At 44.1% G+C, this 27371-nt stretch overlaps 1 protein-coding gene across 4 annotated transcripts in view; it reads right to left on the bottom strand.

The window, feature by feature from the left end:
• The window catches only part of RMDN3 (regulator of microtubule dynamics 3), a 266534-nt gene that overhangs the window by 50382 nt on the left and 188781 nt on the right, over window positions 1-27371 (bottom strand). For all 4 annotated transcript variants that reach the window (XM_077464901.1, XM_077464902.1, XM_077464903.1 and 1 more), the window contains 2 exons: window positions 14346-14421; window positions 14068-14145 (listed from right to left, as the gene is read on the bottom strand). In XM_077464901.1, the coding sequence (XP_077321027.1) occupies window positions 14068-14145; window positions 14346-14421 (154 nt within the window). The remainder of the gene's footprint in view (window positions 1-14067; window positions 14146-14345; window positions 14422-27371) is intronic.

Consider the following 27371-nt stretch of genomic DNA (forward strand, 5'->3'; position numbering starts at 1 on the left):
AAATTGTCGCTGTATTTTTGTTTATAGAGCAAAAAATAAAAAACGCAGAGTTGATCAAATACCACCAAAAGAAAGCTCTATTTGTGGGGAAAAAAGGACGTCAATTTTGTTTGGGAGCCACGACACACGACCGCGCAATTGTCAGTTAAAGCGACAGTGCCGAATCGCAAAAAGGGGCCTGGTCCTTTGGCTGCAAATTGGTCCGGGGCTTAAGTGGTCAAGCTTGTCCAGTCTGCAATCCAGACACCAATCACTGGCAAATATATGCATAAAATGCGCAGCAATTTAATCTACATGCAATATCATTCCTGGCGATAAGCAAAGGATTTAGTGGCCATAGAAACAAGTGTTTTTGTGTATGTTAACCATTATTGCACTGGACACAGGTGTTGGAATCTTTATAGACCACACCCAAACATCTGCCCACTGCGCAAGTTAATTGTGGTAGCTGCAGTAGTTTTCCTCTTTCTCCCTTTATTTTTATTTATTGATACTTATTGATACCCTGAAGTGGAAGTTCCGCTCATCTGATCCCTCCCCCCCTCCGGTTCCACAATTGGCACCTTTCAAGGGGGAGGGGGTGCAGATACCTGGATAATCCAGGTATCTGCACCCACTTCCGGGACAAGCTAGCCGAAGCTAGCTGCGGATGCCCCCCTGTTGTGTTCTGGGAAACACACAGTTCCCAGGACACAGCGGGGACCAGTGGAGACACGCAGCACGACTCGTGCATGCGCAGTAGGGAACCGGGCAGTGAAGCCGCAATGCTTCACTTTCCGATTCCCTGACAGAGGATGGCGGTGGGGCAGCAGAGAGATGAGCGATTTCTCGTCATCTGCCACCGACATCGCTGGACCCTGGGACAGGTAAGTGTCAATTTATTAAAAGTCAGCAGCTGCAATATTTGTAGCTGCTGGCTTTTAATATTTTTTTTAAAGGTGCAGCTCCTCTAAGTTATTTTTCCACTTCCTTTAGCAGACCGAGCTGTCTCGTGAAATATATGTTTGTAAGTGGCAACATATAAAATGTTTTTTTTTTCATGTAACTTCAAACTGTAACTTAATAGCAAAGAACGGATCCAGTAAACCAAGGTTCCCATACTACTAAGAATGGTGGCTTAGATGTTTTCCATCTATGAAACTTATAAATGAACGAAAGCAATAAAAGATTGTTTAAAGACTGGATTGCCTTATTTAAAAATTTGAATCAAAATTTTTGAATAGAAAGACTGGATTGCCTTGTGTATGTAGCGCTTCTAGAACCATTTTCACCATCCCCTGCATACTATGGGCCTTCAGCCCCCACCTGTACCACCACACTATCCCTTATAGACACCTGTGTAACATTTTACTTCACTCATAGGTAGAGGTCGACCGATATATCGGCCGATATTTGGCATTTTTTAATTAATCAGCTTTGGCAGATTGTGCTAATAAAAAAAGACGATTACATGTTCAGCGTGACTTGCAAAAGACTTCTGTAATAGAAGTCAATGTAAGTTGCTTGAAGACATCAGTGAAGGACTTTCCTCCTCTCTGGGCAGGCTGCCAAGAAAAGATCAAAGTGATTTAATGTTTCTTCTTCAATGGGCTGAACTTCCTGTGTAGAAGTTCTCAGTTTAACCATTTAAAGACTAAATCTTTTCTGACACTTGTTGCTTACAAGTAAAAATCATGTATTTTCTGCTAGAAAATCACTCAGAACCCCCAAAAATTATATATATTTTTTTAGCAGAGACCCTAGGGAATAAAATAGCAGTTGTTGCAATATTTTATGTGACGCGGTATTTTGCGCAGAGGTCTTTCAAACGCAAGTTAGCCCTTTTTTTTTTTGTCCAAAAGTTTTGAGTACCTGTTTTTGTGTATTTAATAAATAGTTTTTTTTATTTTTTTTATCTAAATTATACAAGTGAACTGATTGGAGGTTTGTTTTGTTTAACCACTTGGGATCCGCGCTATTGCCAAATGACGGCAACAGCGCGGACCCACATTTCCGGGACTACGTCTATTGACGTCGTCCCGGATACGAGCGGCCTGCGCGCCCCCCTGAGGGGCGCGCGCGGCGCGCTCTGTGATCGGCGAGTCCGTGAGACTCGCCTGATCACCGATCCGTGCAAGGGGTCGATCCCGACCCCTTATCACGTGATCAGCTGTCAGCCAATGACAGCTGATCATGTGATAGAACGGAGCCGGTAATCGGCTATTATTCCTCCTCGCGCTGACAGCGCGAGGAGAGAAAAAAAAAGCCGATCACCGGCGGCCGTGATCGGGACATCAGTCCCGATCACGGCCAGCAATACAGCTGACCACCTGCCCCCTGCCAGTGCCCACCTGCCCACCGCCGTGCCATCCTGAATAAAAGTAAGTGCCCCCCATCAGTGCCCCCATCAGTGCCCATAGTGCCCACAGTGCCACCTACAGTGCCACCCACAGTGCCATCCAGCAGTGCCACCAGTGCCACCCACAGTGCCCACAATCTGCCTCAAAGGTGCTGCGACCCAGTGCCGCCCATCAGTGCCCAGCAGTGCCGCCCATCAGTGCCCAGCAGTGCCGCCCATCAGTGCCCAGCAGTGCCACCTATCAGAGCCACCTATCAGTGCCACCTATCAGTGCCCATCAGTCCCATCTATCAGTGGTACCTATCAGTGCCCATCCGTGCCACCCATCCATGCCACTTATCCGTGCCACCCATCCATGCCATCTTATCTGTGCCCATCTTTGCCCATCAGTGCCGCCTTATCTGTGCCCATCGGTGCCGCCTTATCTGTGCCTATTAGTGCCGCCTTAACTATGCCTATCAGTGCCCACCAGTGCAGCCTATCAGTGCCCACCAATGCAGCCCATCAGTGCCCACCAATGCAGCCCATCAGTGCCCACCAATGCAGCCATCAGTGCCGCCTAATCAGCGCACTTCAATGAAGGAGAAAAATGACCCGTTTGCAAAATTTTATAACAAACTATTAAAACATGATTTTTTTTTTTTTTTTGCATCTTTTTTTGTTTGTTTAGCAAAAAATAAAATTCCGAGCTGTAACTAAATACCACCAAAAGAAAGCTCTATTTGTGGGAAAAAAATGATAAAAATTTCATTTGGGTACAGTGTTGTATGCCCGCGCAATTGTCATTCAAAGTGCATCAGCGCTGAAAGCTGAAAATTGGTCTGGGACTGAGGGGGGTTTAAGTGCCCAGTAAGCAAGTGGTTAATAAATGTGTAAGAAATTTTCTGCATCACTTATTAAGGCTGCTTTCACACTGGATCGGGCAGGCATTGATGGTAAAATGCTGCAAGTTTTAGCAGCGATTTACCATCATTTTAGCCCTGTTATTCGGCTGTTAGCGGGGCAGTGAAGCACTGCAGCAAAATTGCATTGCATGCGCTTCAGCAGTGGTGACCATTCATTTCAATGGGCAGGAGTGGTGGAGGAGCGGTTTACACCGCTCCAAAGATGCTGTTTGCAGGATTTTATTTTATTTTTTTAACGTGCTGCCAGCGCATCTCCTCATTGTGAAAGCACTCGGGCTTTCACACAGAATGCAGGGGAGCCGTTTTGAAGGCAATTTTTTTAGCACTATTTTTAGCCAAAAATCGCCTGAAAAACGCCCCAGTGTGAAAGGTGTCCAACTTAGATTTTATGAGATGAAGGGGGGGGGAAAAAAAAAAGGGAAAAAATAAATAAAAATTTGCCTAACATATCGGCCCAAAAAAATCGGCATCATATATCGGCCGCCGCGATTTCTAAATATCGGCATCGGCCAGAGAAAAACCCATATCGGTCGACCTCTACTCATAGGTGAATGTTTCTTTCACCTATGGAAAAGGGAATGATCATATAACCAATAAGATCTTCCAGTATCATGAAAAGTCTATCCATCTGACCAACCCAAATATCTGGGTTTTTTGCTGTATGGCCCCCGTTATCTTCAAAAGTGCCTGAATCACAATACTATCAGACAAAGGCCAATGCAAAAATGCGAACAAAGAATTTAAAGGCTACATAAAGTATAAACACTCAATTGTAAAAAGCATATTGTGCATTTTCAAGGTTTAAATGCTGCATAAAGTTCCTTTTTCATCAACCCACATATCCTCTTCTTAAAATTAAAGTGGTTGTAAACTCTTACAGACCACTTTGACCTACAGGTAAGCCTAGATTAAGGCTTACCTGTAGGTCCATGAAATATCTCGTAAAACCTACCATGTTTAGGAGATATTTGCACAAAGACAGGCACCGATGTCTACGGCGCATGCGGCGTAGACAGCGGTGCGCAGGTGCACTGAGCATGCCGCTGCTAATGGCGATATGCTGTTAATGGCGGTTCCATGCGCGGGAGTGACGTAATCGCTGCTCCGCCACTCACAGCGCCGGAGCAGCAATACCTAGAAGAAGATGGACGCTTCGTGCTACAGAGGACAGCAGTGACATCGCTGGCTCCTGTGTCAGGTAAGTGACACATAATGGGCTACTGTGCGATGCATAGTAGCCCATTATGCTTTACCTCTGCAAGGAGACAAAGAGGAAGTAAACCCATCAGGGTTTACTTCTTCTTTAAGCTGCAAGTTTCCATTTTATTTGATTTGTAATTAAGTACAAACAGGTGTCTTCAGGAATAGTTTTTAGTAGTAGTCAATAAAATAAGTGATCACACATGTTTAATTCTATTTTCTCTTATTTAGTAATATCAACATGTGTATCAGAGGACTTGATGTTTGGTGTTAATATTTCTTACGGTTGTAATACATGAGCCCAAGGCTCAGAAGAAAGACAAAAGTAGCTTGCTTTAAGTTCAACCAAACACTGGCAGATACAATTCAAACTTCAAACACCACCATACTACCATATCTTTCAGTAATGATTCCCAAATGCAGAAACATAACAAAAACCTGACCAGATATATAAATACACATATAAATATACATACAGTGCCTTGCGAAAGTATTCGGCCCCCTTGAACTTTTCAACCTTTTGCCACATTTCAGGCTTCAAACATAAAGATATAAAATTTTTATTTTTTGTGAAGAATCACCAACAAGTGGGACACAATTGTGAAGTGGAACGAAATCTATTGGATTTTTGAAACTTTTTTAACTAATAAAAAAATGAAAAGTGGGGCGTGCAAAATTATTCGGCCCCCTTGCGTTAATACATTGTAGAGCCACCTTTTGCTGCGATTACAGCTGCAAGTCACTTGGGGTATGTCTCTATCAGTTTTGCACATCGAGAGTGAAATTCTTGCCCATTCTTCCTTGTAAAACAGCTCGAGCTCAGTGAGGTTGGATGGAGAGCGTTTGTGAACAGCAGTTTTCAGCTCTTTCCACAGATTCTCGATTGGATTCAGTTCTGGACTTTGACTTGGCCGTTCTAACACCTGGATGCGTTTATTTGTGAACCATTCCTTTGTAGATTTTGCTGTATGTTTGGGATCATTGTCTTGTTGGAAGATAAATCTCTGTCCCAGTTTCAGGTCTTTTGCAGACTCCAACAGATTTTCATCCAGAATGGTCCTGTATTTGGCTGCATCAATCTTCCCCTCAATTTTAACCATCTTCCCTGTCCCTGCTGAAGAAAAGCAGGCCCAAACCATGATGCTGCCACCACCATGTTTGACAGTGGGGATGGTGTGTTGAGGGTGATGAGCTGTGTTGCTTTTACGCCAAACATATCGTTTTGCATTGTGGGCAAAAAGTTAGATTTTGGTTTCATCTGACCAGAGCACCTTCTTCCACATGTTTGGTGTGTCTCCCAGGTGGCTTGTGGCAAACTTTAGACAAGACTTTTTATGGATATCTTTGAGAAATGACTTTCTTCTTGCCACTCTTCCATAAAGGCCAGATTTGTGCAGTGTACTACTGATTGTTGTCCTATGGACAGACTCTCCCACCTCAGCTGTAGTTCTCTGCAGTTCATCCAGAGTGATCATGGGCCTCTTGGCTGCATCTCTGATCAGTCTTCTCCTTGTCTGAGCTGAAAGTTTAGAGGGACGGCCAGGTCTTGGTAGATTTGCAGTGGTCTGATACTCCTTCATTTCAAAATGATCGCTTGCACAGTGCTCTTTGGGATGTTTAAAGCTTGGGAAATCTTTTTGTATCCAAATCCGGCTTTAAACTTCTCCACAACAGTATTACGGACCTGCCTGGTGTGTTCCTTGGTCTTCATGATGCTCTCTGCGCTTTCAACAGAACCCTGAGACTATCACAGAGCAGGTGCATTTATACAGAGACTTGATTACACACAGGTGGATTCTATTTATCACTTCATTTATCAGTCATTTAGGACAACATTGGATCATTCAGAAATCCTCGCTGAACTTCTGGAGTGAGTTTGCTGCACTGAAAGTAAAGGGGCCGAATAATTTTGCACGCATCACTTTTCAGTTTTTTATTTGCTAAAAAAGTTTAAAATATCCAATAGATTTCGTTCCACTTCACAATTGTGTCCCACTTGTTGGTGATTCTTCACAAAAAATTAAAATTTTATATCTTTGTTTGAAGCCTGAAATGTGGCAAAAGGTTGAAAAGTTCAAGGGGGCTGAATACTTTCACAAGGCACTGTATATATCTTATACAAATAAGAGATCTCACCAGCAAAAAACAGCAGGAAAAGATCTACCCATCCTGAATTGAATCAGCGTGAACTAAGACCTGCTGTGCTAGTTATCTGATGCGGATAGCAATTCACATGCTACTCTTCATCCTTTAGGCCGCGTACACACGCGCGGACTGTTTGCCCAACCTTGTTCGTCAAACAGTTTGGGCAAACAGTCCGCTCAAAATTTGCATGAGCGGACTTGCCCACACACGAGCGGACTGTTTCAACGAACTGTTTGCCAAACAGTCCGCTCAACTTTTGAAATGAACGGACTCGCCCACGTAAGGCGGAGGCAAGTCCGCCCATTTCGAGCGCGTGTACAGGTAGGCGGGGCCCGCGAAGGAGACGTCGTGGGCTCCGCCGCCTGGAATGGGCTTAAAGGGGAACCCCAACGCCGAAAAAAATCGGCGTGGGGGTTCCCCCCAAGTCCACACCAGACCCTTGTCCGAGCACGCTACCCGGCCGGCCAGGAAAGGGGGGCGAGCGAGCGCGCCCCCCCTCCTGAGCCGTACCAGGCCGCGTGCCCTCAACATGGGGGGTGCCTTGGGGAAGGGGGGGCCGCGCGGCCCCCCCACCCCAAAGCACCTTGTCCCCATGTTGATGAGGACAAGGGCCTCTTCCCGACAACCCTGGCCGTTGGTTGTCGGGGTCTGCGGGCGGGGGGCTTATCGGAATCCGGGAGCCCCCTTTAAGAAGGGGGCCCCCGGATACTGGCCCCCCCACCCTATGTGAATGAGTATGGGGTACAATGTACCCCTACCCATTCACCTGTGAAATAAAGTACAAAAAAAAACACAACACATGGAAAAAGTATTTTATTGCACAGCTCCGGGGGTCTTCCGTCTTCGGGGGTCTTCTCGCCGGACTCCTCCGCTATGTGTGTGTAGCTCTTTTACTAGCGGAGGAGTCCGGCTTTCTTCCTCCCCGCCGCCGGCCTCTTCTCCCGACTTCGGGGGTCTTGTCCCCCTCTTCGGTTCTTCTGCCGGGCCACCGCGCCTGGTCCGGTGGCCCGGTCTTCTGTCGCCGTCTTCCGTTCTTCTGTCGCCGCCTTCGGTTCTTCTGCCGGGCCACCGCGCCTTCTTGTAGCTCTTTTACAGGCGGTGGCCCGGTCTTCTGTCGCCGCTGTCGTCGCCGCCGCCTTCCGTTCTTGTTCTTCTTCTTCTTCTTCTTCTTCTTCTTCTCCTGGAGATGTTGACTCGACGATCTCTCCGGCCGGAATGCCAGAGCCGCGCTGTGCGGTCACTTATATAGTGACAATGGGGCGGTGTCACATGGTATATGTCACATGGGTTGGTCACATGGTGACCCCGCCCCCTTACGATGTCATAGTCCCCATGTGACATCAACCCATGTGACCAACCCATGTGACATATACCATGTGACACCGCCCCATTGTCACTATATAAGTGGCAGCGGAGCGTGTCCCTGGCATTCCGGCTGGAGAGATCGTCGAGTCAACATCTCCAGGAGAAGAAGAAGAAGAAGAACAAGAAGAAGAACAAGAACGGAAGGCGGCGGCGGCGGCGACGACGACAGCGGCGACAGAAGACCGGGCCACCGCCTGTAAAAGAGCTACAAGAAGGCGCGGTGGCCCGGCAGAAGAACCGAAGGCGGCGACAGAAGAACGGAAGACGGCGACAGAAGACCGGGCCACCGGACCAGGCGCGGTGGCCCGGGAGAAGAGGCCGGCGGCGGGGAGGAAGAAAGCCGGACTCCTCCGCTAGTAAAAGAGCTACACACACATAGCGGAGGAGTCCGGCGAGAAGACCCCCGAAGACGGAAGACCCCCGGAGCTGTGCAATAAAATACTTTTTCCATGTGTTGTGTTTTTTTTTGTACTTTATTTCACAGGTGAATGGGTAGGGGTACATTGTACCCCATACTCATTCACATAGGGTGGGGGGCCGGTATCCGGGGGCCCCCTTCTTAAAGGGGGCTCCCGGATTCCGATAAGCCCCCGCCCGCAGACCCCGACAACCAACGGCCAGGGTTGTCGGGAAGAGGCCGTTGTCCTCATCAACATGGGGACAAGGTGCTTTGGGGTGGGGGGGCCGCGCGGCCCCCCCTTCCCCAAGGCACCCCCCATGTTGAGGGCACGCGGCCTGGTACGGCTCAGGAGGGGGGGCGCGCTCGCTCGCCCCCCTTTCCTGGCCGGCCGGGTAGCGTGCTCGGACAAGGGTCTGGTGTGGACTTGGGGGGAACCCCCACGCAGATTTTTTTCGGCGTTGGGGTTCCCCTTTAAGCCCATTCCAGGCGGCGGAGCCCGCGACGTCTCCTTCGCGGGCCCCGCCTACCTGTACACGCGCTCGAAATGGGCGGACTTTCCGAGCGGGAACAGTCCGCTCATTTCGAAAGTACAGCGGACAGGCCCACACACGGGCGGACTGTTCGCTCAAACACAGTTTCAGCGGACAGTTTTTCGGAATTTCCGAAAGACTTTGTCCGTCCAACTGTCCGCTGAAACTGTCCGCTGAAAGCCCACACACGAGCGGACTGTCCGCCCAAACACTGTTCAGCGGACAAGGTTGGGCGAACAGTCCGCCCGTGTGTACGCGGCCTTACAGTTCGGTACTTCTAAAAGGAAGTTTGGGCTTCCAGGGAGCTTTTTGAAATGTTAGAAATGTTCCTGTAATAAGCAACTCCAACAGCCAGAGGCACCTTTTTCTCACACAGACCAATGATTACATATGATTGAAAATGAGAGCTATCTATGGTAACAATAACAAAGTATCAGCAGCATGGCTTGTGGCGCACTAAATGAAAAAGGGGCCACAATTTAAAAAAAAAGTAATTGTAAAGGTTCGTTTTTAAAAAAACAAACATGTTATACTTACCTGCTCTGTGCAAGGGTTTTGCACAGAGCTGCCCCTAAACCTCCTCTTCTGGGGTGCCCTAGTGGCGCTCCTGGCTCCTCATCTTCATTTTAATGGTGCCCCCACGGAGAGCCGCTTTCCCTGGGAGCACCTATACGGGCACACTCACGAGTCCCGCTGCTGCGTCCATTGACACAGACAGCAGGACTTGGCTGTGCCCCCACTTTTGTGTGTCACTGGATTTGATTGACAGCAGAGGGAGCAAATGGCTCCTGCTGCTATCAATCTATCCAATAAGGACAGAGACGGTGTCTAGAGCAGCTGGGCTAATGCTTGTCGCTCGGGCGGGTTAAAGAAAGAAAGGGGGGGGGGCTGCAGCACAGAAAATGTTTCACCTAATGCTTAGAAATCATCAAGGTGAAAAATCTTGAGACTTTACATCCCTTTTAACAAGAGGGCTTTACTTTGAAAATGTAGTATAGTGATTATAAAAACAGAGATGCAATTGGAGCCTACCTTTAACTGCTTTTTACGGTGTTTAGCACTCCTCAAAGTGGTTAAAATATTAAAATCACTGGCAGCATAAACTAAAAAGTAGACCATCTATGGCCACACAGCAAACCATTTTATTTATCGGCAGCTTTGGTATTCCATTAGGCTTTAACCACTTGCACCCAAGCCTATTCTGGCACTCCTCTCCTACATGCAAAACTCATAATTTTTTTTTCTAGAAAATTATTCAGAACCTCCAAACATTATATATATATTTTTTTAGCAGAGACTCTAGAGAAACAAATGGAGGCCGTTGCAATGTTTTATGTCACATAGTATTTGGGCAGTGATTTTTCAAACACATTTTTTGGGGAAAAAAAATTTAATGAATTAAAAAAAACAAAAAACAGTAAAGTTCGCCCAATTGTGTTGTATAATGTGAAAGATGATGTTATACCGAGCAAATAGATACCTAACATGATTTAAAATTGTGCACACTCGTGGAATGGCGTCAAACTTTGGCACATGAAAAAATCTCCATAGATGAGGCTTTACATTTTTTTTCTTTACAGGATACCCATTTAGCGTTACAGAGGAGGTCTTGGGCTAGAATTATTTCTCTTGCTTTAATATCCGTGGCGAGACCTCACATGTGTAGTTTGAATGTCTTTACATTTGTGGGAGAAATGTACGTACGCGTTCGCTTCTGTGTGCGAGCATCCGGGGACGGGGTTGTGCTTTAAACATTTTTTTATCTATATTGTTAATTTTATTTGAAATTTTTTATTTTTACACTTTCCCTTTAATTTCTTTTTTTTTAATCCCTTTTATTCCTATTACAAGAAATGTAAACATCCCTTGTAATAGGAATATTGCATGACGGGTCCTCTTTATGCCTCTAGGCAGGAAAGACCAAAATAGGTACTCGGCATTTCCAGCTGAGTACTCAGCAATTTTTACTTCTGCCGGGCAGAACGTGCCGTCATAATGTCGCGCCCGGGTCTCTGAAGCTAATAGAGACTGCTGGAATAGAGACACTGGAAATCTCTATGGCAAACTTCCGGTACCGATTCCTTCTCTGGCTCGCTGATCGCATGGGCAAGCACAGGATGGCAACGTCCCCTCCTGCCGCCTGTAAAAACGATCAAGTGGCTGAACAGGTGCAGGGAATCTTTGCCAGAAATTATTGATATCTGGATGATCCCTGTAGCTGCAGGCATCATTCAGATATCACTACTCAAACCCCAGAACATCATATGACGTACCTTGGGCGACAAGTGGTTAAACAGGGCATACAGTGAACATGTGTACACTGTTAACAGTAGAGAACAATAGGATAAAAACACAACAAGGAAACAAGTTCTATTTGATATGGAACTTGGAGTAACTAAAAAAAATAAATCTGAGGGTTAGGGGTCAGGTTTATATAAACGAAAATATATTTGAAGTAAAAAAAATCACTCAGAAGACGAGAATGGACTTGCCATTTGGCTGGTATGAGCCTCAGCACACAGCTATAATGGAGAAATGGGATTATAAGAGTATCGTGAAAAAAAAAAAAAAAATCACAGATGTGATATGCAAGAGGTAGGATAAAGCAGATATCATCAATAAATAGGTGGACTTAAAGGAAAAATAGTGACTGCAATTGGACAATATATACCATTTAATAGAACTGCTATACCCATAAAATATGTAAAACAAGCAGTAATTCAGTTACAAAAAGAGGTGCAAGTTTAATTGCAACAATGCTGTTGAGTGTTCAGCAGTCTCATTTGTAATCATGGGACGTTGGGTTCAATTGCCACTAGGGTGCCCTGCGCGGATCTTCTATTGCATCATTCTTTGTGAAGATTATACTCTAGTTTTTTTTTTTAGCACAATTCAGCATCATATTTCCTCCTGGTCTAATTGGCCTTTGTTTGCTCACATTTCTGTTTAGTATTATGGTAAGGATTATTCTACTGCAAGCTCCACTGAGGCAGGGAGTGATGTAAATGGTTTTATATATTGTTTAAATGCATAGTTCACCTTTTCAGGCAGAATTTTACTTTTCATACTAAAGAGAAGTGCTTTCTAATGTCATTTCTGGCCCAGTTATTGCAATGCTTTTCTCTTTAATATCCATCTGTCTATCGGACTGTCTATTTTAAAATTGCGATTCCATCACTTCCTGTAGATCATCTCCCACCATTCACTTCCTTGTTGCATCACAGAAGAGGGATATGATGGGGCATGATCACCACTCTGGACCAAACCTCTCTCATTACTATACCAGCTTCCACCCACTTTCAGTACAATCTCATTGTACAATTTTCTTTAGATCTAACACCAGCTATGTAGAGCAAGAGCCTGTCTGATACAAATTAAATGGATTGTTCAGGTTTGTCCTCCTACTCCGTAGTTCTGGTGAATCTAAACAAAATTGTGCAATTAGATTGGATAGTGTACAGCCATCTTTTTACAAGTACAGAGGAGGGAGTGGACAAAGACACAGTTGTCAGGCCCCATTCACATCTCCATGCAGCAGGAACTCACTTTTTATTAAATTTTTTGTGGGGGGAGTTTTCACTTGTTGCGCATAGGGCCACCTATTCACTTGAATGGGCTGCCCTAAACACAACAATCACCCCAGAGAAGCTCCAGAACTTTTTTTTTTTTTTTTAAGAGTAGAGCTTAGTGTGTTTTTACCACAGTTTTTTGTGCCTTTAACATGTAATGACAACACAAGCATGATGCACATTTGTAGCATGTTTCTGAAACGCATCGCAAAGCACACATTTTCTGTGCAGTTTGCTGTGTGTTCGGAAATGCACAGATGTGAATGGAGCCTCATTGTACTTCTATAAAACACACCAATTTCAGTTTCAGGTCTTATTCACACCTAGAGTAGTGGGAGTATACATTTTTTGCCTAATTGTTTCCTGCGACATGCATAGCACAGCCCATTGATTTCAATGTACTGCCCTCCATGTAGCACAGTAGCTCACGGGACATTTGGCATGTTGCGGTCTGCACAATCTTCACCGAGTTTTTTCATGTGGCAAAATGTGTCTTTTCTTATTCATTAGGGATCCTGTTAACAGTTAATGGCCAGAAATGCAACAAGATCATTTTAGGTACCAGGCATGATTCAAACCGGTTCATGTAGGAACTGTGTATGAGCAGGCTGATTGTACCAAGTTGATCGATCAACTTGGGTATAACCAGCCTGACCGATTATACTTGCAATTATTGCTAGCGGCTGTGGTATAGCCACTAGCAATAATCACAGGCAGGGAGAATATAAATGTCATAGCGGGAGGGATTCCCCTGTCAGTACTGTATTGATGGGGGGGATCATGCAAATTTATTTCCTGAAACCCATGGCTAATTGAAATTTGCACCATCTATGGCCTGCATAAAAGCTGTCCAGGAAGTAATGTAGAAGTTCTCCATAAACCAGACTGGATGCTGAGGTAAGTGCTGGTGGGAGACATTATAGAACACTTTATCTTTTTGGCAAAAGAGGCCCATTAATGCTATATTGGTACATGGGGAGGCTGGAATTTAGAAAAAAAAAAAAAAAAAAGGTAAACTTAGCCTTTAACATATTAAAGTGGAGTTCCACTCATTTTTGTGTTTATTAAAAGTCAGCAGCTACAAAAAGTGTACACGTTCCAGCAATGCGGCCGCCCAAACTCTCGCCTCTCCGTGGTAACAGCATTGCAAGTGTGGGCACCTGGCTGTGACAGCTCCTCCCCAATGGTCGGGCAAACTTCTGGGACCTGCAACGTGTCCCAGAAGATTTCAAGGAGGGAGCGGGAGAGAAGAAATTCTGCTTGAGCAGCCTAGGCAGCCCGAACGGAAGCGGGAGCAGGTACCTGCCAAAACTAGGTACCTGCCCCCCAAAAAATGACATGCCAAATGTGCCATATTTTTTTTTTGGGGGGGGGGGGGGTAGTGCTGATAGCAGAACTTCCCCTTTTGGGTGGAGCTCCACTTTAATGCTATGTACAGCAAGAACAGGATAAATTATATTATATAGAGGATAACAGCGGGCTATAACCCTATAGTCAGCAATATAGTTCTGCCATAATCCACTTGTTGAACTATATTGTTGTCTGCAAAATTTCTCTCTGAAGCGTAACTTTACGTGTAATAGAAGTATAATAAAACAGCTTATCTTGCACATACCTGATAGCACCAACGACCAAGGAGATAATAGCAATTTGAGTCATTAGGCTGCAGAGTAATTGCTTTTTCGATGTGCTCCTAAAAATGACAAATATGACCAAAGCAAATGAGACATGGCCCCGGATATGAAAGGGAACTTACTAAAACATGAAACAACTAATCACCTAATATTACAGATATACTACTATCAAAATGGCTTGAGCACTCTTTGGCATAATGCCTTCTTTCTCCATCAACAAATCCTGACCATATTGTTTATATAATTTTATTCCAAATACCTTAAAAATGTATCCAATTTGAATGCGTTTCTGAATGCCTTCATGCTCGGATAGTTGCCCACAAAGGATGGCAAACCTTTAAAAGAAACATTACTGTTAAATATAAAACCAGTCTTGTAATTATATGGTCACACAACTACTACGTATCTTTTTCCTTACTTCTAATGTAAGATTTTAACAAGCAGAATCAGGAAATAATGAACTCATCTTCCTTACTATGCTGCTTAGCAGATGTATGTGAATCACAAGATTGGCTGAACAGAATAGTAAATTCTATGGCTAGTAAAAGTCAACAGACACATTTTTCAAATGTAGCTTCAGCTGTTCACTTGGATTTAAACATTTAAACGATAGCTTCCCTTTCACGACTTTTGAGAAAATGATGCTATGGGGCAAACAGCACACCTGCTTATAGTGCTGTGTATGACCACACAGGTATTGTAGTGAAAATAAACAAATTGGCGTCATCACCAACAACAGTACTAAACCTTACACCCCACCTATTTTCCAAGGAAGCTTGATTCTTTATTATTATAAAAACGTATAAGTGGAATATATACTGTTAAGTATAAATTATTTGCAAATATTTGATATTTAATTCATAAAAAGTTTAAAACATATTATAAGAAATTCAATGTAATAAACACTGCACTGGTTTCCCCATGGAGAGGTCCATATGAATGTGCCAAGATCTGCAGATGTGTGTACTCTGTACAGTCCATCGGGGATTGCCAAACACTGGGAATAGGAAGGAAGGCTAGAGAAAGGGAAACTTAATACAACCACCCATTTAGCTGAATAAAGATGTATTTTTCTTGATCAGCCCCATATTGTAGTACAGCTCTAACTATTTGTCTTGCCTTTTATTCACACTAAAAAGCCTGCTGCGTAGGGATTGCTGTGCCTCCACTCTGTTCTGAATGTGGTTATTCTACAGACATTGGAAAGATGCACAAAGCCCACATGTAAAGATAATACATATATTTCCCACGGCCTTCCCAGGCAGCTGAAAAAATAGACTGGGTTTCACCATGAGGGGAGAGAAGAAATGCAAAAACAGATAACACAGAACACATATTTCCTCTCTCCATGGGGCAAGAGGATACACAAGACAAGAAGTCTGATGACCAATACTAACTAAATACTCAACTCCCACAAATCAAAAAAGAGTAACATCCGGCCCAGTGAAAAATACTGACTCTGCAAAACAAATATAACTGCAGAAAAGACGGCTTTGTACATTAGATCTGTAATTGAAAAACAATTTGCTGTTAGGAGAAATGCACTCGATAACTACAATTGATTTTGTAAAAGTAAAATGAAAAAATGTATGTAGTATCAGGTTTGTCAAAAACAAACATGCAGCTAAAGAAGGCCAAAATGTCGTCAAAGGAAAACCATTCAATATAAATAATAACATGCAATCCTCTAGCACTTTAAATTTCATCTTTAGGCATGGTTAAAAGCCAAAGTACCAGGCTACTATATTATATCTATATATACACACACACACACACACACAAGTATAATTTTATATATATATATATATATATATATATATATATATATATATATATATATATATATATATACACATATATGCACACACACACACACAGACACACACACACACACACACACACACACACACACACACACACACACACACCCGTATAAACATAATATGAAATTAGGATTTGAAGCAAAAAAGTGGAACTTCAAGCAAAAAATAGAAATCTTTGTATTGCAGTGCGAGGATATAAATTGACTGGCCAGCGATACAGGACTACACGGTATGAGTTGTGTGAATAACAACAGTGGCTGAACAAAATTACAAATGTTTCAGCAGGTAAAAGGGTTTACATTTTCCCATTTCAACTGTGTAGCCCCTGAGGTCTGCCTGGATTTTAGTATTACAGTAAACCCGTGTCTCCTTTAAACCTAATAAAGTAAAAGCAGACATATTATTTATTTGCATATATTTAGATCATTACCGCCATGTGTCTGGAGGTCTGGAATCCACAAATTATATAATAATACAAATCCTGATTTCTGCCTTAGAAGTTGAGCCCTCCAGTGCTTCACTATGTAAAGTCAGCTCTCATAGGCATTGAGGAGGAGGAAGAGGAAGGCTCAAGCTAAGCTCAACATTGTCATAATTGAGTGCAACAGATTTTAGCTCTCTGAAGATGTTCAGCATAATATCTGAAAGTAAACAAGGCTTTCTGGTCTACTCCTTACTGTACACATACCATGCGGCTGTGTCAGTTCATTTGATACACACGCTGAGTTGCTCTGCTACTGTTGTGCAATACTTTAATAAATTGAGGCACTATCTTTTAGACCCCTTTTTTCACACTGGAGCGTTTTGCAGGGCACAAAATGCAGGGTGTCAAAAAAGTCATGCCAGCAGCTTCTTTGGTAACTGCTCCCTCTACCGCTGATCCCCATTGAAATCAATGGGGCAGCGCTGCGATACCGTGAAGTTTTGTGGGCGCATTTAACCCCCTTTTGGCCGAATAGCGCCGCCAAAAAGACTATAAAAATAGTGCCGCTTTACCTGTGGCGGAAGTGTGAAAGAGGTCTTAAACTATACAGTGGGATTTGTCTGTTCTTTTTTACATTTTGTGCTGACAGTACTGATCATAATAAATGTACTATCATGGCAGTGTCAAAAACCTGTGTAGAGTGCATTGAAGCACTATATCATGGGTGCTCAACCTGTAGCCCTCTAGCTGTTGCAGAACTACAAGTCCCATGAGGTATTGCAAGGCTGTCGGTTAAACAAGCAAAGGTTTGATTCCCAAAGGCAGAAGCATGATGGGACTTGTAGTTCTGCAACAGCTGAAGGACCACAGGTTAAAGTGGGGTACCCCCTAAAAAAAAAAATTAAAAGTCAGCAGCTACAAATACTACAGCTGCTGGCTTTTAATAATCGGACACTTACCTGCCCCAGGGTCCAGCGATGCGGGGGAACGAAGCCCCCCCCCTCGCTCCCTGCTCCGCTCGCGGCGCCGTCATGCACAGCCGGGCACCCACTGTGCATGCGCGAGCGGCGCAGGGCGCCGTGATACGCCGTACAGTCACCTGGGACACATGACAGGTCCCAGGTGAATGTGCGGCGCGAGGGGAAGTGATGTCACCAGCCCGGGCAATGAAGAAGGCAGACTACGAGGGACCCCCTAGCAACCGGTATTTAGAGGTGAGTAAAAAAATTTTTTTTTGCCAATTATTATTTTTTGATTTTTTTTACGAATTTTAAGTAGTTTTATTTTTTTGGTGGCAACACCACTTTAAGCACCCATGCAGTATATGTTTGCTGTGAGAATAACAGTGAGGCATTTATTTGGTTCATTTGACACTGAAAGCTTTCACTGTTAGGACTTTCTTTTGCACTTGAATTGCTTGCTATTCACAATTGTTTATACAGTGGGCTCACCATTTTCTTAATGTCTTACAGGACAATTTCATGGGTCAGATGGTGAAAGCACAAACAAGGACAAATGTAATACTAGACCTACTGATTACTAACAATACAGACCCGATCACGGATGTAGAAATACAGGCCAATTTAGGAAACAGCGACCATAGTTCAATTTGTTTCAGTATAAAATCACACACATAGGAAACATAAGGGGAATACAAAGACACTGGATTTCAAAAGAGCCAACTTCCATAAACTACACTCCCAGCTAAAATATATTAAATGTGATAAAATCCTAGGAACAAAGAACATGGAGGAAAAATGGGTGTGCTTTAAGAGCATATTAAATAAGGGTATTAGCTAGTGCATCCCAATGAGAAATACATTTAAAAGAGCTAATAAAAGTCCTGGGTGGCTTAACTTCAACAGAAAAATGCATATAAAAGCAAAGGAGACGGCCTTCAAAATATAGAAGGCTGGGGGATCATCATCAGCATCCCAACTTTATAAAGAATGCAATAAGAAATGTAAGGGTGCAATCAGGGTGGCTAAGATAGAAAACGAAAAGCACAAAGCGGTGGAGAGTAAAAAAAAAAAAAAAATCCCAAGAAATTCTTTAAGTATATAAACAGTAAAGGAGGGAGGTCAGATCATATTGGCCCCATAAAGAATGATGAAGGGATTCTGGTTACTAAGGATGAAGAGATGGCGGAGGTATTGAATTTACTCCTTTTCTCCGTCTTCACAAGGGAAACAGGGGTTATAACCAATACTAATGTTTATCCTCATGACATGCCACAGGAAAAATTAGGAACAGACTTGAAAAAATGAACATTAATAAGTCACTGGGACCAGACGGCTTGCACCCAAGGGTCCTTAACCACTTGACCACTGGGCACTTAAACACCCTTAATAACCAGACCAATTTTCAGCTTTTGGTGCTCTCACATTTTGAATGACAATTACTCAGTCATACAACACTGTACCCATATGAAATTTTTGTCCTTTTTATCCCACAAATAGAGCTTTCTTTTGGTGGTATTTAATCACCTCTCGGTTTTTTATTTTTTGTGCTATAAAAGAAAAAAAGACTGAAAATTCTGTAAAAAAATGAATTATAACATGTAGCAGATTAGTAATTTTTCTTCATAAATTTTGGCCAAAATTTATACTACTACATATCTTTGGTAAAAAATAAGTACAAATTGGTGGATATTATTTGGTCTTTGTGAAAGTTATAGAGTCCACAAGCTATGGTGCCAATATCTGAAAATTGATCACACCTGAAGTACTGACGGCCTATTTCAATTCTTGAGACCCCCAACATGTCATAAAATTACAAATACCCCCCAAATGACCCCTTTTTGGAAAGAAGACATTCCAAGGTATTTAGTAAGAGGCATAATGAGTTTTTTGAAGTTGTCATTTTTTCCCACAATTCTTTGCAAAATCAAGATTTTTTTTCCTTTTTTTTCCACAAAATTGTCATATTATCAGTTTATTTCTCACACACAGCATATGCATACCACAAATTACACCCCAAAACACATTCTGCTATTACTCCCGAGTACGGCGATACCACATGAGTGAGATTTTTACACAGCGTGGCCACATGCAGAGGCCCAAAATGCAGGGAGCGCCATCAGGCGTTCTGGAGCACCCAGGACAATTCTGACATTTCTCTCCTACATGTAAAAATCATCATTTATTCGCTAGAAAATTACATAGAACCCCAAAACATTATATATTTTTTTTAGCAAAGACCCTAGAGAATACAATGGTGGTCGTTGCAAATTTTTATCTCACATGGTATTTGCGCAGCAATTTTTCGAACGTTTTGTGCTTAAAAAAAAAAAAAACACAGTAAAGTTAGCCCAATTTTTGCATAAAGTGAAAGATGAAGTTATGCTGAGTAAATAGATATAGAACATGTCACTCTTCAAAATTGCACATGCCCGTGGAATGGCACCAAACGTCGCTACTTAAAAATCCCCATAGGCGACGCCTTAATTTTTTTTTACTGGTTACATGTTTTGAGTTACAGAGGAGGTCTAGGGCTAGAATTATTGCTCTCGCTCTAACGTTCATTTGACGGAGCGATCACGTGGTAAATGGCCGCGATGAGCGGCCGTTTACCGTGCTCCGTGATGGGCCGGGTCCACTGGACCCGGCGGTCACGGATGCTCTCGTGTGCGCGCCCCAGGGGGCGCGCGAGAGCAGAATTCTGGGAGGCCGTTAATTAACGGCCTCTCAGAGTTAAACAACCGCCCTGAAGCCGTTAATCGACTATGGGCGGTTGTTAAGTGGTTAAGGAACTCAGTCAAGTAATTGCCAGACTATTGTTCCTAATTTTTACAAACACTCTACTGACTGGTATGGTGCCCTCAGACTGGAGAAAGGCCAATGTAGCACCAATATTTTAAAAAGGGCCAAGATATATCCCTGGGAACTACAGACCAGTTAAAGTCAATAGTTTGCAAGCTCCTGGAGGGCATGATAAGGGACTATATACAAGATTTTAGTAATGAAATCTGTATCATTAGCAGTAATGGATTGTTGAAAAATCCTTGCCAAACCAATCTATTAACCTTCTATGAAGAGGTGAGCTGCCATCTAGATAAAGGAAGGCCCGTAGATGTGGTGTATCTGGATTTTGCAAAGGCATTTGATACAGTTCCCCATAAACATTTATTGTACAAACTAAGGTCTGTCAGCATAGACCAAAGGGTGAGTACATGGATTTAAAACTGGCTACAGGGGTGAGTTCAGAGGGTAGTGATAAATGGGGAGTACTCGGAATGGTCCAGTGTGGAAAGTGGGATCCCCCAGAGTTCTGTCCCAGGACCATTTCTATTTAATTTATTTATAAACGACCTGGAGGTTGGGATAAACAGCTCAATCTCAGTATTAGTGGACGATACTTAGCTAAGCAGGGCAATCATTTCTCTGCAGGATGTGGAAACCTTGCAAGAAGATCCGAACACATTAATGGGGTGAACAGCTACATGGCAAATGAGGTTTAATGTAGAAAAATGTAAACTAATGCATAAGGCTGGCAAAAATATGAATGTGATCTGTACATTGGGGGGTGAACCTCTGGAGGAATCTAGGATGGAAAAGGACCTGGGGGTCCCCAGTAGATGACAGGCTCAGCAACGGCATGCAATGTCAAGCTGCTGCAAGCAAAGCCCATAGAATATTGGCATGCATTAAAAAGGGGAATTACTCCAGAGATAAAACGATAATTCTCCCACTCTACAAGACTCTGGTTCCGGCCACAGCTGAAGTATGCCATCCAGTTCTGGGCACCGGTCCTCAGAAAGGATGTGCTGTAACTGGAGAGAGTCCACAGAAGGGCAACAAAGCTAAATTAAGGGACTGGGGGATCTCAGCTACAGGGGAAAAACTGTAAGCACTGAATTTATTCTCTCTGGAGAGGAGACACTTGATATAATTTCAATGTACAAATACTGTGCTGGTGACCCCACAATAGGGAATTCAAAAAGACACACCACCATTCACTAAAATTAGAAGAGAAGCGGTTTAACCTTAAAGTGCATAGAGGGTTTACTGTAATGCCGCGTACACATGGTCGGACTATCCGATAGCAAACATGCAATCTAAGCTTGTTGTCGGAAATGTACGAACGTGTGTAGGCTCCATCGGACAGTTTCCATCAGAATTTCCGTCGCACAAAATTTGAGATCTGGTTCTCAAATTTTCCAACAACAAAATCCATTCGTGTAAATTCCGATCAGGTGTGCACAATTCCGACGCATACTTAGAATCAAGCAGAAGAACTTTATTTTTTTCGGCTCGTCGTACATGTTCTATGTCACCACTTGATGTTCGGAAATTCCGACAACTTTGTGCGACCGTGTGTATACAAGACAAGTCTGAGCCTAGCCAAGTCACCTAAAATCAGCATGGATGTACAGGCCTCTGCCTGCACAGTTGCATCATTCATTTACAGAGATGAAGTCCCATCTTTCACTGCAGCAGACAGACTTTAGTGTGGTAGACTTTTTTTTTATTAGAAATGATATCTACTGTATTTATCATATGTAGTGCTTTAGTTACATAATAGGCAAGGTTGAATAAAAACAACAGTCCACCCAGTTCAACCTCTGTAGGTGTGGGTGTGTCAGTGTCGATAATAATTTCCCATATGCCTGTATGTTGTGTTCTTTAAGATGCACATCCAAGAGTATTTTAAAAATATCAATACTCCTTGCTGACACCACCAATTGTGGAAGAAAGTTCCACATTCTTACCACCCTGACAGTGAAAAAACCCCTGCGTAGCTTAAGGTTAAACGGCTTCTCCTCCAATCTCATTGTGTGGCCATGTGTCCTTTTACACAGTTGTAGTCGTCGTTCCTCGTAAATTAGGTCTTACAATACCCTTATTAAAGTGGTTGTAAACCCTTACAAACCACTTTGACCTACAGGAAAGCCTAGATTAAGGCTTACCTGTAGGTCCAAGAAATATCTCCTAAACCGTTTAGGAGATATTTGCCGAAAGACAGGCACCGCTGTCTACGGCGCATGCACCGTAGACAGCGGCGTGCAGGCGCACTGAGCGTGCCGCAGTTAACGGTGATATGCTGCGAGTGGCGGCTTGCGTGCGCATGCGCGGCATCATCGCGTCTCCTACAAATGACAGCGCCGGAGCAGCGAGACCCACCAAGAAGATGGAGGCTCCGGACTACAGGGGACAGCGGTGACTTCGCTGGCTCCTGTGTCAGGTAAGTGACACATAATGGACTACTATGCGATGCATAGTAGTTGGTAGTGCTTTGGGCAGCACAGTGGTGTAGTGGTTAGCATTCTCACCTAGCTCAAATCCCAACCACGACACTACCTGCTTGGAGTTTGCATGTTCTCCCTGTGCCTGCGTGGGTTTCCTCCGGGTACTCCGGTTTCCTCCCACAATCCAAAGACATGCAGGTAGGTTAATTGGCTTCTGTCCAAAATTGGCCCTAGTATATGAATGGGGACCTTGGATTGTGGGCTCCTTGAGGGTAGGGACCAATGTGAGTGTGCAATGTACAGGGATAGGGACAATTGTAGACACTCAGGTTGAACTGGATAGACTGGTGTCTTTATTCAACCTATGAAACTATAGTAGTCCATTATGCTTAACTTTGCAGGGAATCAAAGAGGAAGTAAACCCATCAGGGTTTACTTCCTCTTTAATTTTGTTTGTTGCTGCTCTTTTGACTCTCTCCAGCAAATCCCTTCTGAGGACAGAATACTCCAGATGTGGCTGGACCAGAGTTTTATAAAGTGGCTGGATTATAGTTTTATCTCTGGAGTATATCCCTTTTTTTATGCATGCTAATATTCTGCTGGCTTTGGTAGCTGCAGCTTGACATTGAATGCTATTGTTCAGTCTATCTTCCACCAGGACGCCCAGATCTTTCTCCATCCTTGATTCCTCCAAAGGTTCTCCCCCAGTGAATAGTTTGCATTTGTTTTTAGCCGCCAAGTGCATTATTTTACATTCCTCCACATTAGACCTCATTTGCCATGTAGTTGCCCACTCTATTATTTTGTTCAGGTCTTTCTGTAAAATTTCTATATCCTGATGTGAAGTTATTACCCTGCTTATTTTTGTGTCATCTGCAAAGACAGAGATTGAGCTATGTATCCCATCCTCTATATCATTTATGAATAAATTAAACAGAATTGGTCCCAAGACAGAACATTGGAGTAACCCACTTGCCACTCCAGACCAGTCTGAGTCCGAGTCCATGTTATTTAGCAACCAAATGTATAGCAGTTAGGGTTTCCATCTGCTATAAATGTAACCCATTTGATATATATTATTGTTAATTTATATAGCTTTATAAAGAAGCCCCTCAACGTATCTGTAGAGAATTTTATGTTGCATTAATGTAAATGTTTTCAAGGAAGCCAAGACTAGCTGGATACTGGCCAGCCTGATAGTACAGGCTTTTTCAGATTTAAAAAAACACCAGATATACCTGATGGAATTACAGAAATGGTCTTTTACAAAAAGCAGAATAAGAAACATTCACTGGATGTGCCTTGCACTATGTTGCTCCTTGTACTGCCATTTATATTTTTTGAGAGTGCTGACAGTATGACACAACTGAAATATAGTTACTTTTCAAGATACCTTAATTATATCAAATGTCATTGCTACATTGGAGTACATAAATATCCTGAAGTAATGCATTCCCCCTAGTGAACTCCGTGTTAGTGGCCTCTAGGTTTGACACAGATAGGAATTAATTGAACCAACAACCCCACAGAACAGTTATTCTTCCCATAACCTGCACAACACTCCTGAGGGAGGATCCGGTCATAAGCTGACATGCAAACAAATACTATCCATAAAGTACTCACGCAATGAAACTCTCAGCAGTGTACTAACTGATGCAAAAAGGTTTATATAAATTAAACCAAGGAAGCAATCCTAAGCTAAATCTAATACAATTAAACTATTTACATTCAATTCTGCTCAACACTGAACAATGTACAGAGAAAACAAGAGCTTAGTGTCTGAATCATAACTGTTTTTTGTTAAAGCTAAACTCCAGTTATGATCCCAATTTTACATTTGTCCAGCTTTGATAATCAGTAAGGCTCCACGAACATGGGACGCTGAGGCAAAGTCTTCTGAATGATTTTTTGACACCTTAAAACTGGCATTTAAACTGTTTAGCTGTGTTTGCGCGACGCATTTAGCGGCATTTTACCGGGTTTGCGTCTAGAAGCGTTTAGTTAAGATTACATCAGAAGACCCTCCCCAAGCTAAAAAACAAAACAAAACAAAAAAAAACAGTATTATTTAACAATTTTAGCCATTTTGTGAGACCAGAGTGAGTAGCAGCAGCTGAGTACTTGTATTTAGTGTGTCACTTGCCACGTCACCTGCCACACGTTGCGGATTGTCACTTGCCACACGTTGCGGATTGTCACTTGCCACGTCACATGTCACAAGTTGCGGATTGTCATTTGCCACATCACCTGCCACACGTTGCGGATTGTCACTTGCCACATCACCTGCCACACGTTGCGGATTGTCACTTGCCACGTCACCTGCCACAAGTTGCTTGTTCAAATCTAACAGCATATGGGTCAAATTCCAATTATACTTCAGATAACAGCAATGCTAGTGGTGTACTGGATTGGATCAAGGGCTCATTAGGGTATATAAATGGTCTATGAATCATTGCAAGCTATTACAAGTTTTTTAAATATTTTTTCTAATGGTTTTTCATCATTTGCTATCATTTTTGAGATTTTTAATTTAAAAAAAAATAGGGCACCTTTAAAAACGCTTATGAATGAAAATGCACCTAAAACCGGTACCGCGTTTAGTCGAGTTTGGTGTCTGAAACGTGGAAATCTTCGGTGTCTGAACCCAGGTTTTTGCTTTCAAACAAACGCTGTTAAATGCAACTCCCTAAAAACGGCAATAAACGAGACTGTACATGGCCACATAGGACAACATTGAATGAGTTCAGGGGCAGTTTAAAAAAGCGTCCAACTGCCTCTGAACGTCCGTTTAGCAGCGTCCCGTGTACATGGGGCCTAATAGTAGTTGATTCTATTACAGTGATCACTGCAATCTCCCTGGTCCAGTAGGTGGAGGCAGAGGGCGACCCATTGTAACCAGTATGCAGTGGCGTAGTCACAGGACCCCAAAGATCCCAACTGGACCAATGTAAGTAAGACCAATGTAAACTTGCATAATGTAAGTATGCAATTAAGATCATACCTGAAGTTCAGCTTTAAACTGTTGATACTACAGATTATGTATAAAGAGGTAACTATTAAATAGAAGAAATATTTAACATGGACTTTGCTGGCTTTTGCGGTTTGCAGTGACACACATGGAAGAGAAGGGAGTTCACAGGCAACAAGTTGCCTGTTTTCTAAAACAGTTAGCCCAGCCTTAGGAAACATCTTAGCGGTGCGGACCGGCTTGTGAGACCAAAAAGGGACCGACGCCTCTGCGGCTGCCCCTGCTGTATCCTCAATTTTTAAAGTATCCCGCACTGCTGTGATAAGTGCCCCCACCAGCACCTTCTCATGCGCCGCAACGGACGCGGAAGATTCCTCCTCACTGTCTGAAAGGTCAGGGGCTGCATCCTCTGAACCGTCTAGACAGGGGCCGCCCGCCACAGCGGGGCCCGAGTCCTCCCCGGAAGATGGAGGGGGAAGGGGGCAGGCCACCACACCACTTCAACCCCGGAAATAAATGATTCCAGGACTTCCGACAGTGTCCAGGGGAACCGCAGGCCCAGAGGAGCCAGCTGCCATCACAGGGATATCTTGGAGAGGGGCACCTGCTTCACACTGCCGATAAAGCATCCAGGGGCACCGCAGACCCTGAGGACCCAGCTGCCATCACAAGGATTTCTGGGGGTGGGGCACCTGCTTCACACACCATCCTGCTCCCGCTCGCCTGTCACTACCCGGGAGCCCACTAAGGAGAGAGAAGGAGAGAAGACCACCCTCCTAGCTGCCACAGACTGAGGGGCTCGCCAGAAGGACTCACCACCCTGAACGAGGAGCAATTTTTGCGCCGTCCGTCCTCCACGCCAAGCCATGAGGAGGATCCGTGTGGCGTTTGCACTCTTCCTGGCTTCAATTGCTAAATCCAGCGCTAGAGGCCCAGCAGAATACCCCTCCCGTGGCCATCCGAAAATGGCCACCGGCCGTGTCCCAGAAACCCCACAAGTGTCTGGGGACTCCGGGAAAATGTCCGCCACCCTCCCAGAAAATGGCCGTGGCTCAGGGAAAATGGGCGTGAATCCCGTCCCCAAATCAAGGGTGGCCCAGCACAAGGAGACACAATGCCAGCTATCCCCTCTGTACCAGGACGCACAGAGACCACCCGAAGGTGGCCCCACCCCCACTAGGCCAGGTAGATGCCTCACAACCCCCCTGCACCCAGCAAAAGGCAGCCCCTCCGGGAAGGAGGGGAGGAAAGGAGAAGGGGGGGAAGAAGGGGAGAGCATTGAAACCATCTCCCAAATCGACCCCCCAGGGAGTACCCAGCTGCTCCACCATGCCTGGACCGGTGGATCCCTTACTTACACCTCTTGCAGGGATTGCTGGTCGCACTCCACAGACAGATCCACCTGCCGCCTAGATGGAGTGGCTGTCGGCCATGGCAACACTGTGACCCAAATGGCAGGTGTCTGGTCATATGTGTCCCTGCAAGACTTACATCTCGCCGGCCGCCCCTGTCCAGAATAGGGCTTGTCGCGGCCGACCCAGCGCGGAGCTAAGGTCTGCACACGCTCGATGGCCAAGCTGGGGAGACTACCAGGATCTATAATATCCAAGCTGTCACCCAGCCCGGCAGTTGATTGCAGATGCATCACCAGGAAAACAAAAATAAAAAAGATATTAAACAAAATCTAAAGAACCACAGGTCCCAGCCGGGAGCCAGGTCCTTCTAGACTAGGCAGAAAAAAACTGAGCTGCCTGTAGCAGAGTGGGGGGCTGCTGCCAGTTAGGACCGCCCCTGGGCGGTGCTGTTTTTTTTCCCATGCCTAGTCCTACTCCTGAAGGAGGCGATATAACCCTAAGATCAAAACTGAAAGTGCTGTGTCCGTT

Source organism: Lithobates pipiens, unplaced genomic scaffold (assembly GCF_037356315.1).
Source record: "Lithobates pipiens isolate NorthernLeopardFrog02 unplaced genomic scaffold, aLitPip1_a1.2 Scaffold_30, whole genome shotgun sequence".
Classification (NCBI taxonomy): Eukaryota; Metazoa; Chordata; class Amphibia; order Anura; family Ranidae; genus Lithobates; species Lithobates pipiens.